The sequence below is a fragment of the Sciurus vulgaris genome, assembly GCF_902686455.1.
Source record: "Sciurus vulgaris genome assembly, chromosome: 15".
Classification (NCBI taxonomy): domain Eukaryota; kingdom Metazoa; phylum Chordata; class Mammalia; order Rodentia; family Sciuridae; genus Sciurus; species Sciurus vulgaris.
Window position 1 is genome coordinate 26,181,661 of NC_136476.1, and position 19,776 is coordinate 26,201,436.

The following is a 19,776-nucleotide window of genomic DNA, read 5'->3' on the forward strand; positions in this document are numbered from 1 at the left end:
ACTAAGTGGGTGGGTTTTATTACTGCAATATCATTGCTTGATGTTGGTCTGTTTGGTTTTTCATATCTTCCTGTTCAATTTGGGTAGGTTATATGTGTCTAGAAATTTGTCAATAACTTCTAGATTTTCCAATTTCTTGGAATATAAGTTTTCAATATAGTTCCTAATGATCCATGCCTAACTGATAAATTATTTTCTTAAAAATCTTTTGTCTTCATTCCTTCCCAGCTTTCCTTTTTAATCTCTTACATGAAATCCTCTCCAGGTGTTATTCATTTGCTCAAAATCTTGCACTGTGGGCTGTGAAATGCAAAATTAAATTATAGTCAGTTCTTGGTGAATTATGATTCTGTGCAAGTCACTTCATTGTTAATTCCTTTTCTTTAAAATGACCTAGGGGAACTCTTAGACCTTTTCCCATCCTGACTGATAGGTAATCCATAGTTGTAAGTATTGAAATGTGGCCCTGGCCCCACTGTCCACTCACTTGGACACATTCCAAATAACACTGGTGTGGTCAGGGTGAGGAGCTATATGCTGAGTCAGCTTGGGTAAGCTGGGAACTGGAAGTTGGCAGTTTATTTGGGCACATACCCCATACTACCAGCATGACATGTCATTTGTATATTGCAATATTTGTATATTTGCAATATCATTTGGAAACTAGTGGAGCTAAGCTGTTCTTAGGTCTCAGCCCAGGAGTAATTAATCCTTGACATATTTTAACACAATGTGATGTCCTGTTGCAGTTGTACATTTTACCACAGAAGCTTTGTAAAAGCTTTTTCCACAGCAGCAGGCTGAGACCTACACACATCCTTGCCATGCCTTTTGCTTCACCTTTTGGTGCATCTTCCAGTTGATTAAGTTAAAACAGACCTTCCGTGGGCCCCCAGAGAGCAAGATGGTACTGCATTAACTTGTCTCCTTGGTGTTGATCCAGAAGAATGCTCCCTTTCTTTTACCAAAGAGGAAAACTGACATTAGAAAGAGCTTAAGGAGTATAGCCAGAGAGTGATAGCAATTAGGTTAAAAAAGGAAGCAGTAACTGTGTCTGTGTCTGATGTTTTTTACCCTTCTTTTGCATACTCTGTTACCAATGCTTGGTGAAGGAGGAATAACACTAGGCTGAGACTTGAGAAATTTAGCAGCCATAATTCCAAACCTGATCATACTTCCAGTGAGACTTGGACAGGCCAAAGATGAGAAAATCTCAGCCAAGGCATTTTGACTAAAACTCCTGAGTCACGATGGCTCAGTTCAAGGCCGAGGGGCCATGTTCATCCCACACCTCAGCCCTCCCAACACTCCATTTCCTCCTCCCAACCTTCCTCTATGCCTTCTGCATTCCCACCCACTCCAGGACATCTCTTCAGTCATACTCCCAGCCAAGTGGTTTTCAGATCCATTGTGGAGCACTGCAAGTGACAAGCAACTCACTATCAACTTTTGCTGTGATTATTAGGGAATGCTGCCTTCTTTACCCGAAGGCCAGTCCTGTTTCCTGTCCTCTAGAACAAAACTGAATAAGCCTATTCTCCCTTCCACTCCCAGTCTTTACTATTTGTAGAGAGGTTTCTTGTCCCTCCAAAGTCTTCTGAAATCCAAACAAAATAGTCTTCATTTCTCAGTCATAGGGAATAAATCATTTAATGAACACAAATGATTTCAGAGTGCTCTTTCTCCAGTATACTCTCTGGATAAAATTTTCTTGGGTGATGGCCCACACAAAATGTTGCTCTCAAGTGTGAAAACACAGTGCTCCATTGCCATCTGGCTGTGCAAACATGATAGTTCTTTGTTTCTTTGATCTGGACATTGAACACTTACTTACCAGTGCAGCTAGGAAGAAGGTTAAATGGATTATTTATGGAGCTATTAAAAATCATGTTTTCAAAGGGTATTTAATGACACAATGTAATAAATGGAAAAATCAGGCTCAAAATTGTATATACAGTATCGTCTCAATTATGTATAAAAGTATAAATATTCAAAGGAAAAATTCTCAAAGGAAATACATCAAAATGTTACTGATTATTTCTGGAGTGTATAATCATGGGTGATTATGATTTTCAACTTTATCACCTTCTTATAGTTTCCATATGAACATGTTTTATTTTTATAATCAGGGGAAAAGTTACTTTTTTTTTTTCCTAAAAGATTTGAACCCTTCTGAGAACTCCTTGCATCCTTAACATTTTTTCCCAATTTTCCTAATCTGGATCCTTTCAGATTGTTTTGTCAAATTTTCATTTTAGATCTCTCATCTCTTGAGGCATTTTGAAACTCTCTAATAAACATAGTAGCCACATGATGTACTAATAATCTGTTAAATGCTTCTGCTTTGCCTTGTAGTTCTCTGTGTAGGAGTTCTAATACTTTATTTATTTATTTTAAAAATTTTATTGCCTGCATTTTGCTCCATAGGGTTGCTTGAAGTAAAAAACCTACACCATTTTTTTCTCACCACTCATACCACTATGATGCTCAGATATTTAATGCAACAATCCTGAACTGAGCCACAGTGACTCAGGTCTTCTAATAGTTATCTACATATTAGCCTAATAGTTATATATATATTATTAGCCATGGACCTGAGGCAAATCACTGTTCCTTTTTACATGTTCCAGGGATGTTGTCACTTGCGTACGTACCCTACTGGGCAGTCTTATCTTTCAAATAGAGCATCATCTGCTCATCTGATAATTCTGTGTGCTGTTTTAGGTTTAGTTTTAGCATGTCTTCTCTCATAATCTGTGTTCTTGGTTTCTCATTTTTCCCTATTTTTAATCCCAAGGATCATGTTCTCCTGAGAGTCATCACCTCTCTGTCACCCCCTCCAGGTGTTCCCTGTGGATGAGATTAAATTCAGTCACAGTTTACTCAGCATGTACCAGCTGCCAAGCAGTGTGTCTTGCTTTTCTGGTCTACTTTCTTCTCCCTAAAATTATATCTGCTCTGATTCTCCCAGCAGTCCTTCATGGTTGTATTGGCTTCTCCATTTTATTGATGAGGAAACTAGGACTTCAGGAGGTCAAGTAGCTTGTGCAGGGTAACAGGTCCTCATTGATTCTGTGCAGCCTGACTCTGGACCAAGGTGGCATAATTCAGTGACAATCCTAGATGAGTCAGGCCACATGCTTCTGAAATTATGGAAATGACAGCCTCCCTTCCCCTCAGTACTTAGCCTTATGTTTTCTTTCATCTTTCTTTTTTTAGCTTTTGGAATTGACATTTATTTTTAGAAACCACTACAGAGAAATTCACCTCAAGCCTGTCTTTCTCTGTTTTGCAACATAAATTTTTATTGACACAATAAAATATTTTATTCCCCTTATGCATTTTAGCCTCTGCCAGCAACTGTAAAAAAGGGGTGACATCTATTCTATATAGATGGAAATATTTTCCCTTACATTGGTATGAGAAATTATAGTCCTGAGGTGCTTTTGCAATAGTATCTGTAGTAAAGAGAGTAGGAGGATGAAGCTAGCCCTGGGGTGAGTCTTTAGGCCTGGTGTTGGGTCCCCTATCTAAGGTAGGAGGAGTTACATGTGTGGATGACAGACCTGCTGTACAACTTTGCTCTGCTAACCAACTATGTAACCCAGGGAAAGAGAGTTAACACCAATTTTCTTGTCAGTAAAAGTGAGATTATAATATATAACTATTACTAATATACTAGCAAATTAGTATAAATACCAATATTAAATATAAATGGTAGACTTATTGTTGGGATTTTTAAAATGGAATGTGTAAAGCAGTGGTACCCAGTATATAATAAACATGCAGGTATTATTTGTGACTCTGTTACTAGTGATTATTTGTGGTGGCTACCAGTAATTTTTGGCCAATATCTTCTATACCTTTTTAAAAAGGAGAGGTTAGTAAAAGCGGGATCTAAGAGGAAGTACCACAAAACTAAACATGTCAATTCCCTACTTAGTAGTTCACATATCTGGCACTTGGAGAATTTCCTCTTGGGGCTCCTGGTGTGATGAGGCCTCAGCCCTGGGATTATTGATGGGATCATTCTAGAACACTCTTGAGGGGCAGAGGAAGGGATCAGGGCTAATTTCTGTCATCCTTCTTGGCATCAGCATAGTCAGTGGGAGTAACTCTACCCACTATGGGAACCAGGTAAATTCAAGGTGATGAAGCCAGAACCTCAGGAAGTGACCCCCACGGTGCTGTGGAGACCACTCACAGACTTCACCTGTGACATCTGCCTTTAAGGTGTCTGTAATTACTCTCTCCACAACTTGTCCTGAGTAGGGACTCTGTAATTAATTCAGCTTGGAGGGAGGGTGGGTTAATGTGGAATGTTGGGCATGAAGAATTTTGGTAAATCATGAGAAGAATGTCCTTGACACAGTTGAGGTCATCAAAGGATGAGTTGTGGACACTGAGAGTTCCAACTTCCCTATTACCTGTAACCACACACAGCACCTTATACTGCAGATTCTCATGTGTATGTCTGAGTCCCCAGTTGGATCTAAATCCTTGAGGAGAGAAAAGATTATGAAAGGGCTGGGTCTTTTTGTCTGTGCTTTTCCATTGCTGAGTTCAACTCCAAGCCCAGAGGACACATTCACTATGTGCCAGCGGAGGGAGATCTTTCTCCCAGCAGATCATTCAGTTCCCTTCACACACTCCAGTTCCAATAATCCAGAGAATGTCTTGCCAGAACTTTACAGTGTCTGCCCTTGATCCTACGCACACCCTGCTATCTGTCCTCCCCTCCTCTGTCCCCACCAGACCGTTTCTGCACATGGGTCCCCCAATGTCGCTCCTGTTTTTAGTTTTTGGCTCCCCTTCTGCTTCCTCACTTCAAAGCAATCAGATAGATAATTCCAAGAATAAAATACCTAACTTTGTACTTTCTATGCCTTTTAAAACTTTTGCATGCCAGAATCTCACCTATTTCTAATATTGTAAAGATTGACTTTTTAAAATAAATATACCTTCTGAGACTTATTGCTGTTATAATTTTCAGAATAATAAAATGGCCTACATCTCTCTAGGTTGTTTGTATCCACTCCTGGTTTCTGGCTAAAGGTAGAGTGTGCATCAGCAAACCAAATGACCCTCAGGAATTCACCAAATAAGTGTTAGTGCTATTCTCTTTGAGAAGATCTCTTTTAGGAGATGGGTATGGTCTTGTGTTAGAGCACTGGCTGATGGCATATAATTTGGCTGCTTGAGGGAGCAGTCACTTTAACTTAGCACCCACAAACAGTGTCTTGGGGTACATTTCTCTTAAAAAGAAAAAAATGTATTAAAAAGGAAAACTGGACATCATTAGTGTTTTCCCAGAATGACTTGAATCTGTTAAACCAGAGCCTAAAGTGACAATGTTCTGTCAGTACAGAACACATGTAGATACAGAGATAGTTCTGGGTGGAAGAATTCCAGATTTTCTTTTAAGCATGTTAGAAGGCTTTCATGGTAAAGAAGATACAGTCAGAGGAAAAGCATAGAACTGGTCCTTTTTAAATACATGGAATGTGTAGTCTGTGCTGTCAAATAATGTACACTGTGGAATAACCTCTAGAACAGTGATTCTTAGCCTGGCTGAGCCTCAGATTGTCTGGAGGAGCATTCAGCTTGGAACCATCTCAGACCCATCAAATGAGAAGTTTCTGTAGGGGTAGATTAGATTTACTGCACTAGAGAAATGAATCTGATGTTGAATTTTTCAAAGCAGATGAAATTAGCTTTATAAATCGTTTATGTGCCTTTTTATCAAGTAAATTCTATTATAGGAGTCTGTTCTAATAATATAGTTAGTAATTTTGACAAAAAATTATGGAGAAAAATATACAGTAGCATTATACATGATAGGACAAAATCGTCATGATCTAAATATCGAACAGTGAAGAGTGGCAATTTTTTTGTGGTATATCTATAATGTCGCATATATTCGGGCAGTAAAATGGAGTTTTGAAAGGAAAATAACTAAGAAAATGTTCACTATACCAATTATAGATGACAAATAGCAAGGTACAAAATTTTAAGTGTACATAGGGAAAAATTGTATGATTCCTTAAAACAAATTCCTGTAGACAGACAGTGGATGGATGCTACCAGAGACTGGAATGGAAAGGGGGAATGGAAAGTTGTTTAATGGCTACAGTTTCTATTTAGAAAGATGTAAAAGTTCTCCAGATGGAGGATGATGATGGTTTCACAACCATTATGCAGGTGCTTAGGATCCCTGGAGTGTAAAATTAAATATGGTTAAGAAGGTAAATTTTTTATGTATATTTTATGTCAATAAAAAGAAAGGACCCTCACCCCCAAATGCTGTTGAATAAATGAAGAAATGGTATGAACTAAAATTCTGAGTGCTTGACAAAGGCAGCCTGTCCTTGAGAGCTCAGCTGAGACTATTATGTGAAACAAATAAAGGTCCAGTCTATGGGGGGAAAGATTAACCATATGTAAGTGTACATATATGTGGAATATCCCAGTTCTTAAAAACTGCATACAAGCATAAAGGGGTGGGGGGGATCCAAATGATGACCATGATCACTTCTAAGTGATAAAGGTATGTGTCGTTTTTGGTTTTGGGTTTTTTTGAAAATTTCTACAGTCTTCCCTAATGAATATATAAAAGTGTAGAACACTTCACTGTTATCTTTACTAAGCTCTTCCTGCAGAGTACTTATGATATATATTTAATAAACAGTCCAAAGTGGTGTAGCTCCATTAATTCCATTCCTAAGAACCTTCCATTGCTCAAGAAGCTTGGTGACTTTATGTTTATGATCTGGGATACATTCTGTGGGATTCTTAAAGGTGGTGCATCTTCATACTGTGATACATGTTGAAAAAGGTGACACAAGCCATCTAGGCCAAGCCTTGTGAACAGGTAGGTGTTTCCTTCAGCATGTCCACTTCTTTATGGGAGATGGTTCTGCTCCTGGACTCTTCGAATGAGGATTGGGTGGTGTGGAGGCCTCCAGTTTTATATTCCACCATTAAGTAAAAGGTTTCTTCTTTGTGAGAGGAGAGGCCTGTCATCACCCAAACAGCAGATTTTTATCTATCAGGACTGTTGGTAGCAAGCAGCTGAAACTGCCTCTTAATTTAGGCTTTACAGGAATTTAGGTGAAGGGTTTTGGGGAATTCAGGCTCTCCAAGAATGTGGAAGAACAAGGGTGAGAACAAGAACAAGGAAGGCTGCTCAGCCAAGACTGTGGACAGATCAGGAACGATGGTGTCATCTCACTGGCCCTGAACTGTGCCATTGGCATTCCAGTACTTCTCCCACTGCTGCCTTTTGAGAGCCTTCTGCCCTCTACTTGGTTTTTCTGTGTCTCTGATCACATATTCTAAATCCTAGGCAGGTGCAACCAACTAGCTGGACCTCTGTTGATATCTTTGCTGTCAGGGAAGCTGGGGAAGAGTATCTGGCATTGCTCAGCATCTGTCATGGTAGACCAGCTCTGCCTCCCCGTGAGAGAGACTCTAAGGGGAGAAGGGGCTTCAGATGCTGGGCAGCCAAATGCATGACAGGTATACATTGACAATTATCACATTGCTGTCAGTCAGTCTTGTTAATCCCTGCCAGAGTCCAGTAATGAGCAGTGATTATTTTTCAGAGTGCTAGCAGCTGCTGGCATCGTTTTGATCCAAGTCACTTAAGCATTTTCCCCACAGGGACCTATCAGAGATTCCAAACTATATATGCCCATTAATTACCAGGGATCCATGTACCATGTCTTCATCTGGTGCAACTAGGCTAATGGGTGTGGCTACCTGCCCTCTGGTTGATATGTGTTAGAAACAGTGGTGGGGATGAGAGCAGACAGGGCTAAGACAGGCAACAATCAAGGACAGCAACTTCTGGGGTCCCTTTCAGAGAGCCCATGTAGAGTTCCAAGAACAAAGTGACTTCAGAATCCAAACAGTCAAACTGCATTTGGGTTCTTCTCTTGTAATTAGTAGAATCCCAATCCCTAACTTTAGTGAGAATGTGATATGACACAGCTCTCTTGCCTGGGTTGATGACTCAGCTCTGTCCTCTAAGTAACTGACTGTAGCCAAGAGTTCACTCATGACTAGGATTATTATTTCTGTCTTTAATTTTCACACCTATTTAGTACTGGTTTGCTGGCAGCTCCAGATTCTAATGTCCCCATGAACAAGGCTCTGGTAGATTCTAGGTGAGTTCACACATCCCTGCACAGCAAGTGGCAAACAGCTGTTCATGTCAGGTGAGGGCAACTGCTTCAGCAGTCTGGACAACAGCTGAGAAGATGCATCATTGTCAAGGTTTCAGTGCATGTAATTTTCCAGCAAAGGTGTTTACTTACTGCAGTAGCACACTAAGAACTGTATTAGGAAAGACCTCTTTATCATTTTAAATTCTTAGTATAACTGCTTTTAAATTCTAGAGTGCTTAAAAAGAATCACCTGACTCACAGAGAGCTTTGGGGTGCCCTGGAATCTTTACTCTTTAATGTGTGTCCTCATTACAGGATCACACTTTGGAAGCTGCACCCTAGTGCCTAGTTCCCAGTGCACAACCAGGAAGGTATGAGCCAGCTCTTTGAGAAGGCAGTCCTTTCAAGCTGTTACTTTCTACATACTAAATCCCTTCACTTTTGGACCTTTTATGTTTCTAATTTTTTGAGACCTTTTATTTTTAAAAGAAACCCCCCACCCCATAAAATCTTACTCAGAAGCCATCTGTAAATCAAATCAGAGTTCTACTTTTGTGATCATGGGCTACAAAGTTGATTTCAGCTCCACGGGACCTTGAGGCCATACCCCACAGTCTCATAGGACTCAGCGTTACAGGCCACCAAGTGCGGGCAAGATACCTTCTGTCTGTTCCTAGAGTGGGCAGCTATGGATTATTGCCTCCTAGTATTTTACACACAGTAGGTGGTCAGAAAGTTGGTATTCATTTAGTGATGGTGACAATTTGGGGGACACCAAGCAGCTTCTGCTTGAGAGGCATCAAGGAAACATGAATATCAAGCCTTTCAACTTCTTTTCATCATCCTACATGCTTCTAGTTTGATTCCTGTTTAAATGCTTTATGCCCTACACAGTAATAGAATGTTTCTGGCAAACTCAAAACAGAAGACAGCTGATGAATTGGCACTGTTTCTTTCTGGTGGAAACTGAATATTACAGAAATAGGTTCTTTTGGGTCTTACTATGCGCTGCCTTAAATCTATTTGGAAAGTAACTTGGGAGTATATAATGTATTATACATACTAAACAGAGTTATATGCAAATCAAAATATGTCCATGTCCAGCTAAATAACCTAGCAAAGCATGAGAAGTAGCCATCATGGCTAAGAGCAATGCCTTCTGGTTGGGGGCAATGTGTTGCAGAACAATTGGTCTTGTTAGAGATGGCTGATTATTTTTCTTCTATGAGTACAGAAAAAGAATTCTGAAAGCAAGGAAATGGAGAAAGCAAACTGAATTTCTCTCCTAGAGTTTGACATGAAGGATTTATGGATTTGGTCTTTCTGGCTGATTGAGAGCAACAACACGTGGAAACTGTGCTATATTAGTTATTTGGGGTCAGGCACTTTCAATGCCAAGTTAAGATTTCTTGTGAGTTAAAGGGTTGACAATCAGTAAATAAGATATCAAATTGTATATAGACTATTTAGTATTTGAGAACACCTTTTAGAAGTGAATTTATTGTCATTTAGTAAAGTTGCATACCTATTTAATAAAGGTATATTTTTATAATTGCTAAAATATACTTTATACTTGTCTAGTCCACATTTCTATAGCTATTGCTTCACCTTAGTGACATGGTACCTGTGTGAGACTGGACTGATTTGGTATTATATTTTAAAGGTTAATAAACTTTCTGTTGAAAGTCACATCAATAAAATTAAAGATCTAAGTTTTAAAGGGATGTCTTAGCTCTCACTTAGAGCTTGTTAAGTAAATACATGGGGAGTGTAGGCTCCTGTATTTCCTAAGGACTTGACATGCTTTTTTTGGGATTCAAGAATAAATAATACTTCTCATCTTGTCTGAGGAAGTTATACAGAGAGACAAAGGAGCCAAGATAAGGAGATTAAAACTATCACCTTTATTATTAATAAAGCAAGATAGTGGAGAGTATGTCTCATACCTGTGGGCAAACAGGTTTCCTGATTCTGGATCTTGGAATTAGGCTTACCTGATGACAGGTAGTACAGGAAACGGCAGGCTCCTCTCTGTTGAAGGAACAGAGCAGAGTACATGTTTGTTGCAGAGTATTTCCAAAAAGAGGAGGGGATAAGCCAGATATCACCAAACTGTCTTGGCTTACAACATCCTTAATATCTCAGAATGCTTTTTACAATGCTCTTAGGTCAAAAGAAACACCAAACAGTTATGTTAGGTAAGTCTGCTCCAAACAATTTAATAGTACTAGTATGCTGGGCACCTCACAAGTGTCACTGTGTTTTCCTTAAAAGTATCCCACACAGTCCCTGGGAGTTGTGGTGGTGCCCCAGGATATCATGGCACATAGTTTGGGAAATATAGTCAACAATAAAAGTAAGTCATTTCTAATCCTCTTAATAGCAGTTCTGAGGAGCAAAGAAGAACCTCCTGGAGCATTACCCTAGTGGAGTTCCCTCCACGTATAAGAAAACTTCAGCAGAGGGAAGACGCACACTCCGCCTCCCCACCTCACATGATTACTGAAGCATCTGGGTTTCAGTGCAGAGTAATTCCAGAGCTGATGTGACTTCCTGTTCTAGGAGACTGGACACATGCATTCCTTTTGTATTTAGAAGCTGTGCCTCCTTTGTTCTTAGTACATAACTCTTTGAAAAGGAAATGCAGCATGAGGTGATAAACCCCTGGGCATATGTAGAGTATGCTTCTACATCCTATTGTTTCAATTCTGCACGCCCTGAGGTCAAATATTATGAAGACTGAGAATAAAATTATTTTCATTTGACTATGTTAAATGCAGACTTGTCAGTCCTGTAGAACCTGTGAGCACACCAGTTGATTATTTGTTTGTTCGTTTGTTTTCCTGTAACTCTAAAGGGAAGCATGGTCTGCAGATAGGAAAATGAACAGCTGGGCCTTTCATGTAGAGTCCTAATCTAACAATAAAATGGCCACTCCTTTGTTAGGCAGAATTTCTATTAATAATAAAAAGAAATACATGGTGGGTTTCTAGTCATAAACAACTAAATATTTCCTCTGTGTGCCTCTCATTTAAACCTCAGATCATACCCAGGCTGCATTTATAGCTTGATTGGTCAAGTGTATATTTCAATCAGCCAGATTGGCCTCATCAGTAAAATGCCAGTATTTGCAAATCATGAATAGCTAAGTGTGCAAAAAATGTACCGAAGTATTTAATTCCTTTGTATTAAAAGTTTATTATTTCTTATTCAATACGTACAATTTTGGGGCGGAGGGGTGCTAGGGATCAAACCCAGGATCTCACACATGCTAGTTAAGCACTCTGCTACTGAGCTATATCCCCAGCCTGTATACATACAAATTTAAAAGTTTATAAACTGTGAAAATATTTTACTCTTTTATCCCATCCCCTGCCCTAAATAAACCTCCCATCTGGGGAGTTTTCTCTGCATTGTCTTAGGAAGAGCAACGTGAGCCTAAACCTGAAGTGAGAAGTCTCTGGACTCTGGTTATAGTGCCATTATGATTACCTGTGGGAAGGAGTGGGCTGGTCACTTAATGGGAGAAGCTAAAGCTGGCAGAAACATTCCTTTTTGGAAAGGAGCAAGGTTCTTAAGAGGCATGGAGATAGGACATGACTTGCCTACTTCCCCTGCTATGCTGCAGGTCCCCCTCTCACCTTACCCCTTCCACCTTGGCAAGTCAAACAGCTCTGACCTCACCTGAGTGCTCTCAGCTCCTATTCTCACATGCAGCTTCATTCCTCGAAAGATCCTAAAACCTCAAAGGAGCCTCCTTGGAGTCTCAGTTTCCTTGTCAGTAAAATGGGAATAATTAATAATATATCTACTTCAGAGAGTGATTATAAAGAGCAAATGAGATGGATGGTAAAGCATTTTGTTAACTGCAAAATGCTATATAAATGTCAGGTGTTATAAATCATTAGTTGGTCTATTCCTCAGCTAAAGCAGTTTCTATGCATATTTTAGTTACCCCCTGACCAATGCTTTGTCAAATAGCAAATGTAAATGCTGCTGTTTTTCCCTGCTTAGATTATGGTGATTCCTTTGCAACTTTATGATGTAGGCTGAATCTTTAAGTACTCCTTTGGCACATCTCTCGTCCTCTGAATACCCATGCAAGATCATAATCCATAAAACACGGAGGCAGTAACTCCTTTTAATTGCCAGGAGTTCATCATTTGCTAAGTTCTAAATGGAGTCACTTAGGCACTCGCCTTGAAAAGCCTTCTCTGTTTATTCCTCAGAGCCGAGACTGCTTGAAGCTGGGCCCTCCTGCAGAGGGAGAAGTTGTCCAAGTCAAGTGGCCCGATGGCAAACTCTACGGGGCAAAATATCTTGGATCAAATGTTGCCTACATGTACCAGGTGGGTGCTGCCCTAATTGTGATGCTGGTGGACATGAGATGCCCAAGGGAGAAAGCATTTGGAGTGTGCTGCAACCCAGTGAAGCCGCATGAACTTGGGGTGCCTCTTACTTTATGAAGGAGGCAAAGATTCAATATCTGCTGACCTAGGTGGAAGTTCTGAAGTTTGGTTACCAGGTCGAACAGTGGGAAGCCCCAATAACATTTGATGAATTCTTGTTAGGGTATGGTTCAGCAGAAATGATAAACAACTATACACAGGCTGTTTTCCATGTTCCTGTTATATGAGGAGAGTCCAGTTGGCTGCTTCATCTCAGCTTGAGCCAGGACAGTGTTGGCTGTTCATCAGCTGGCAGCCCCTGAATCAGTGGCTTTTGCTGGAGAGAGATAACCCTGTGAACATCTCACCTAAACCTAAACCAGTGGTGCATTGGCTCAGATTGGCCAGTTAGTGTCCAAAGGAGCTGGTGGTGGTTATCCACATAAAGGAGTGCCTGTTTTAGGAAAAGTACACTAATCCAGTGGACGTTCTATTCTCTAGCAAACTCTACATAGAATTAAAGAGTATGTAGTTAAAAAATGAAATTATTTTGTTCCTACAAAAAATGAGGATGAGTAAACTCAGACAACATGTGTATTTCTGTTCCTTCAAAAAGGCTTCAAAAAGAAACACATTTATTAGAACCAACACATTGGAGTATCTTCAATAATCCTGTGGCAGAAATCAACATTCCAAGTAAAGTGGTAGAGAGAAAATAGGAAGATTGAAGTAAAAGGAGAAAAAGCAAGAAGTTTCAGCCTGTTAAGTTGAAAAACAGCTTGAGAATGATAAGACTGCCAGTTTCAGAAGAGAAATTGTTCAAAGACCGATAAGGGGCAAGGGTTTAAATGGAAGATTACATTTTAAGACACTGCATCAGGAACTGGAGTGTAGTATAATTAAAGGTGTTCAAAGGAACTTGAAAAACTTTGGGGAGAATATTTTTTTGTGGTCTAGAAAATTTCATATGGAGTAGTGAGGGCAGGACTCATAACCTAAATTGTGTGTTAAGTGTGCAGGCCTTTTTTCTGTTTGTGTGTGTAGGTCATCTCTCCCTTTGCATGTGGTTACCAGTGACAGTGTTAAGTTGCAAATTCAGGTTATATATGATAAGGTAGGTACTGTAGCTTCTTTGCGTCAGTTGTCCAGAATTAAACAAAGACTGTAAAGGCTGATAATATTGGAGATTCTTGGAAAAGAAGCATTACTACATCATTCAAAAGAAAAAAGCACATTTAATTAAACAATAAGTGCAAAAGTGAAACTTCTTACATGTAACAAATTTCATGAAAAGTATCACATAATGAGAACATGTTGAAATTCAGGCTAATTAGTAATCAGTGTGTTAACTTCAGTTGAATTTATGATGGCCTGTCAACATAAAACTGGGTGTATTTATAGACTTAATGAAAAAGTTAAGACTAATATTAAAATTGTCTCTCAAGCACAAGTAGTTTAAAATTTCTCATTAAACCATTGGTCTTTTGAGATCATTTTGTGTTCTGTGTCTAATTATTCAACTTCACTATTGAAGAAGCAGAGACATTTATAAAAATAGATATAACTCAAATACCTAATTCACAGTGCTAAGCATGCTAAGTGTGTACATTTTTTACCCCTCACAGTAGTCCTGCAAAATAGATGTTATTGACTGTTTTACAAACGAGAGAAAAAAGACTCAGTGAACAAATTTTTAATTATTTTTAATAAAAAGAATACAATTTTGATAGTATGTTCAAGAACTGTGTGTAGAGACAAGAATCAGAATTTACACTCAACTCTCTCCCAACTAGCGTGACCAATTCTCCCTGCTTGCCTAGGACCATTCCTGATTTTAGTACTGTAAATCCTGAGGCTCCTGAACCCTAAGCAAATTAGGTGGCTGGTCACCTTAGGCTAGCATTCCATACTCTTTCAATTTTGTCATTGCCTTTTTTCTCTTAGAATTTTCAAATGATCTAAAACAAAAGAAAGTAGGCACTGGTTTTTCTAGCTCTGCTATCAAATAGTATAAATAAGAGGACACCTTGGCCTAATTAAATATTTAGGAAGCCTTTCTGCTAAGACAAGGCCAGGAAGAAAACCCTTCCCATCTTTATTCAGCCTTACAGGAAGTGACAGCAAGTGTGGCTTTGTGACAGAGACCTAATTCCACCCTATTGTCCAGCTTACTCAAATGTTAGCAGCTTGTGGATAAGAATTTTAATTAGAAAAGAGAAAAAAGAAAGAAAAAAGTATAATTAAAAATTATATTTAATTTTCTGTTTCATTGTAGTTGATTTTTTTCCAACAGGTTTTTGTTTTTCTTTATTAACAGCACAGCTGCATTGTTAAACTCAACTTTTGACTGTCACTATCAGCTTGTTTTCATTCCTTTTTTTTGTTTGTTTGTTTTAGGTAGCAGGAATTGAACTCAGGGGCACTTAACCACTGAACTACGTCCCTGGCCTTTTGAAAATATTTTTTATTTTGAGACAGAGTCTTTCTAAGTTGCTTAGGGCCTCACTAAGTTGCTGAGACTATCTTTGAACTTGAGATGCTCCTACCTCAGCCTCCTGAGCCCTTGGTATTATAGGCATGCACCACTGTACCCAGCTTCATTTCTTAAAAGTAAAGAATTCGTACAAAGGAATGAGTTAAGGACTTCTGAAATGTCTGCGTTGTTTAGGATTAAAACTTGGCAGGTGTTCCTCCCACTTCTATTGATTTATTTTCTCCTGGAAGAGCTCACACTCCAGGTTTCTGTTTGACCCATGTCATGTACCTTTCTCTGACAAAATCTTCCAAAGTGTTGAAAAATTAAGAAATTATTTGCTGCCACTTGGTTAGCATGAAAAAAAGTTACGAACATTTTCCATTTAGATGATAATGTATTTCTTACACATCAATGAGGTTTGCATGCTGTGAAGGTCAGATTTAGGATTTTCCAGATCTTCTTTTACAAAGAGGAGCAGCTCTCCCTGTTGTGTTGAAGAGTTTCTTAAAGAGATACGGCAATAACAGGCCCAGGGGGTGTTAATGCTGAATTTGCCTCTGTCTCATTTTCTGAGAAATCATTTAATCAGTCCCTATTTTTCTTTTTTTGCTTTACAGGATACAATGTTGATAACTTCATGTTCCAAGACACTCAGGTTCAATAATTTTGGTTATTTTAAAATGTATTTTAAAATGATAAGGGAAAGAACTCTTCTTACTTCCCTAGGTGGTGACTGTTTCCATGTTTGTTCTACTTGAGTCTTTTTTCATTTTTTTACATAGTTAATTAGAACTCTTAAAAATGGTGAGCGCTTGTCTGAATTTAATATATATCATAATATCTTACATTTCATTAGGTTGAGTTCGAAGACGGATCCCAGATAGCAATGAAGAGAGAGGACATCTACACCTTAGATGAAGAATTACCCAAGAGAGTGAAGGCTCGTTATGTAAGTGCTGGCAAACGCCACTTGGAGACCAGCCAGTGAAGTCTTCATCCTCTCCCTTGCTTCCCAAGACCAGCAGGAAACATCCTTGGGCCTTTGTGTTAATTTTGAGGAAAACCAATACAGCTTTTCCCTTATCAAAAAATAACCAATCACAAAGCTTAAATTCAGCCACCAACAGGGAAACTAGTGCACATGGCTCATTTTTCTTCTAAAGAAATCAAATGACGGTTCTTTATGTTAACATTTACTAATACACACAAGTAGTTGTTGAATATGTCCTGCATATGAAGTGCCAGGAATGTAGATACCATCAAGGCATTTGCTATCTTGTTATCCACAGCAACAGTAAAAGGGAAGTATTCAGTAATAGATTAAAGAGGACTCAGCATAAAAATGTCTGCTCTCCAGTAGCCTTATCATGTATTGATTAAGTTCTGTATTAGAACACTAATGTTTGTGTTCATTCACAATTAAACTAAGCTGTCACTGTACTAACAGTGGGAATACTAAAGGAATTTTTTAAAATAAAATATTAGTTTCAAGCCTACTGCAAACCATCAAGATAAATAAATATGGATAAATAATCTAAACTGAAATTGTTAAAAAGTGTAATTAACCAAAATTTAGGTTTTACATTATTGTGCCATAAACTATTTAATGGACCTTAAAATGAAGTCAGTCTTGCTTATTTAGAAATATATTCATTGCATCTGTGAAATGATAAATCCTAAGTTGGAAAAATATAAATAGGATTTTTTCTGAGTAAACTGAAATTTTTTTTCCTAAGTAAATAACACTTACTTTTCAGTAATGCTTATGATATACTTTTCTGCAGCAATAGAGTTGTTATTGGATATTTTTAAAAAACCCAGTGTGTTCTTAATGTTCACTTGTATGTTTAACTCCTTCTCCTGTCAGTTGGAATCCTGATGGCAGGGTAACTGAATCAGGTGTGAACTGATTTTCCCTCACAGCTGTGTCCCCAGGAGAAAGGTCCTTCAAAGTAAAATAGTCAGGAGAAGAGTGAAAGCCACAGAACTGCTACCCTCATCCCAATAAGAAATGCAGCATGCAGGGGACCTGTTCACCTGTGAACAGATTAACCACCAGATAATGACTAAAGGAGAAAAAAATCTAAGCCTATTGTACAGACACCAGCTAAATATTAACATTGTCCTTAGGAACCTAGATACCTTATCATTGTTCTATGATCTTGAAATCTCTTACTTTGAAGATGTTAAAGACAGCTGCCTCTCACTCTCTTCCTTCCTGCCATGGGCTGCTCTGCCCTCCCTCTCTGCCCTTCCTTCCTTAGCCCCTTCCTTAGAGGGTCGCAGGGTAACCTTCTGGAAATTCCTAAGGCCTTTGGTTTTCTAATCCATGTCTGGCTCAGCACCTTGCCTGTCCACTCTTATAGCTTTCATGTACTATTTCTTAATCGCATTAGAAGAAAGCTCTTTACTTTCTGCTCTGATCACAATCTCTTTGTTCCACAGTAGATTTGGCTATGATACCAGAATGCCTTCTCAGGTGGTTTATCTGAACATAGCTCCAGAGATTTTGAAAGTCCATTCCCTGAGCAAGCCCAACTTACTGTTTTTTGTTTTCTTAATTCTCTGAGCATATTTTTTAGTTAAAAAACATTGAAAAATGTATAAATCACATATATACACTCAGAAAGTAGACTATTATGCCAAAAAGCTGAGACTAGCAGGAAATATCTTCAGGAGCAAGGCTCATGGTCACTCCATCCAGTTTCCACCTCTGTAGTTATTAGATCAAAGACAGATGTGCCTTTCCTTGAGGTAGGTGAATAACCCTCTAGTTCTTGGGTTGTCCTCCCACGCTTGACATTTTTTTTCCAGTGAAATAAATCTAATTGAAAAACTCATTGGTGGAAGATATTTTTATGGCTAGAGAAATCTTTTTTTTGTTTTTTAAAGAGGTAGGTTAGCAGTCCTCATTGTGGGGCCTTGTATTTTAATAACTTTGCCTCACCCAGACTCAAACTGGCAGGGGGAGAAATTTTTCAAAAGAATCAACAGTCCACCTTGTGATGGTACTGGGTTCTTCTCTACTTACTTCAGAAACAGCCCCATTACCTTTTATTGTCTCACAGAATAACCATGGCAACGGTGCATAATTAACTAGAGCTCCTGGTAAATTGACTTTATTATTGTGTTTGAGAGGCTGACTTTTGCTATTTCCGCACAGTGGCAACACTTTCAGAGATATATTATTTTCTCCTTTGATAACTTTTTAGCACTTATAAAAGTGAAAGATTACTAAGAGGAAGTACATTGCCAGGAATGAATGAAACAAAACATTTTCTCCTAATGGCAAAGGGTATCCAACCAGCCTTGTTGTTTTCTTCCTGAGTAAAAAGTATGTAACGTGGAAGAGCTTGTGGAGCCTGTTGCCACAGATGAGCAGCTCATGAACTGGCAGGGAACACACACAGCTCAACACTTGGGGCCATTTTTAGTTTTAAGGTTTCTTTGTACTGTTCCCTTTGTCTTTCTCTTTGCTATGAACCATGTGTTTTCAAGTCCACAAAGCCAGGCTATTTTGTCACCAACCAGAGAGGATAGTCTTAGTGACCTAGTGAGACTTAGTTGGTGTAATTGGAAGTCATCCACCTCACTGAGAACCAGTTGGGAATGTATTTTAGGTGGCAAAATAATAGGAAATTAGAAAGCAAAAACAGGGCTTTCCTGTAGACTCTTGGCCTTGCCTAAGTGTCACAGAAAAAAGCCTGCACATCTTCCTTCAGCACTTAACAAGCAGTACCTGAGTGCTGGGCACAGCATTTGGTATTGGGAACATAAAAAAAAATTGGTGCACAGTTCCTAATATACTTCACCTTTAGGGAACCCCTGATGGGAAGAAGCTTACCTGTCCCATTTCTCTGCCACCATCTCCTTCTCCTGTGTTGACGTATGGAGGTAATAGGAACTTTGAACTTCTTCGTGGTAGACATGATAGAGTAAAGGGAAACAGTGTGTCCAAGACAGAGAAGCTGGAGGTCCTGAGCCAGTAAAGTATGGCCAAGGATGTGACCAGTTCAATCTAACAGAGAATGGGGTAGGATTTACCAGGTTATATAGGTTCCGCCAAGCAAGTATGCATGTCACCTTGAAGCAGTAGGACTACTGAAAGATCATAAGTAGGAACACAGAGCCATAACTGTCATATAATCAGTATCTAGAGAGCTTCCTTCCAGTGGTTCTGTGGGAGATAGATGGGGCTGTGGCATTGGTTGAAGTGGTTGGTTGAGGAAGTGGGAAGGCTGTGCCTTGGGGTCAGGAGGTTTTGGGGTACATGCAGGAGGGATCCTGGACAGGGTAGAGACAAAGGAATGGCTACAGTGACTTCTAGGTTTTTGACCAGTGTGACTGGACAGATGAGATGGTAGCACCATTTATGGAATAAAACAAGGAAAGCAATAGAAGAAGAAGATTTTGAGTTTGTTTTAGCAATGGTTAATTTGAAGTTAATTTGAGTCTCCAAGGCAGACTCTGAGGTACCTGTAGGGCAGGTTAACTGGCAGGCCTGGGCACCAGAGATCTGAACTAGAGTGAAAGATGTGAACATCCTCAGAGTAGATGCAGACATTGAAACCACAATTGTGGACATGAATGTCTGGAAAGCACACCTAGAGAGGAAAAGGCCAGATTCAGAACCTCAGCACATCAGAGTTGAGCAGATAGTTAAGAAAGGGAACCCCTGAGACACCAGAAATGAGCAGCCACAGGAGGAAGAGAAAGGGGGCAGGTGGCAAAGACTCACAAAAGG

At 39.2% G+C, this 19,776-nt stretch overlaps 1 protein-coding gene across 5 annotated transcripts in view; it reads left to right on the plus strand.

The window, feature by feature from the left end:
• Positions 1-19,776, plus strand: part of KDM4C (lysine demethylase 4C) — a 381,526-nt gene that overhangs the window by 360,184 nt on the left and 1,566 nt on the right. For all 5 annotated transcript variants that reach the window (XM_079113015.1, XM_079113014.1, XM_079113016.1 and 2 more), the window contains 2 exons: positions 12,398-12,517; positions 15,889-15,981. In XM_079113015.1, the coding sequence (XP_078969141.1) occupies positions 12,398-12,517; positions 15,889-15,981 (213 nt within the window). The remainder of the gene's footprint in view (positions 1-12,397; positions 12,518-15,888; positions 15,982-19,776) is intronic.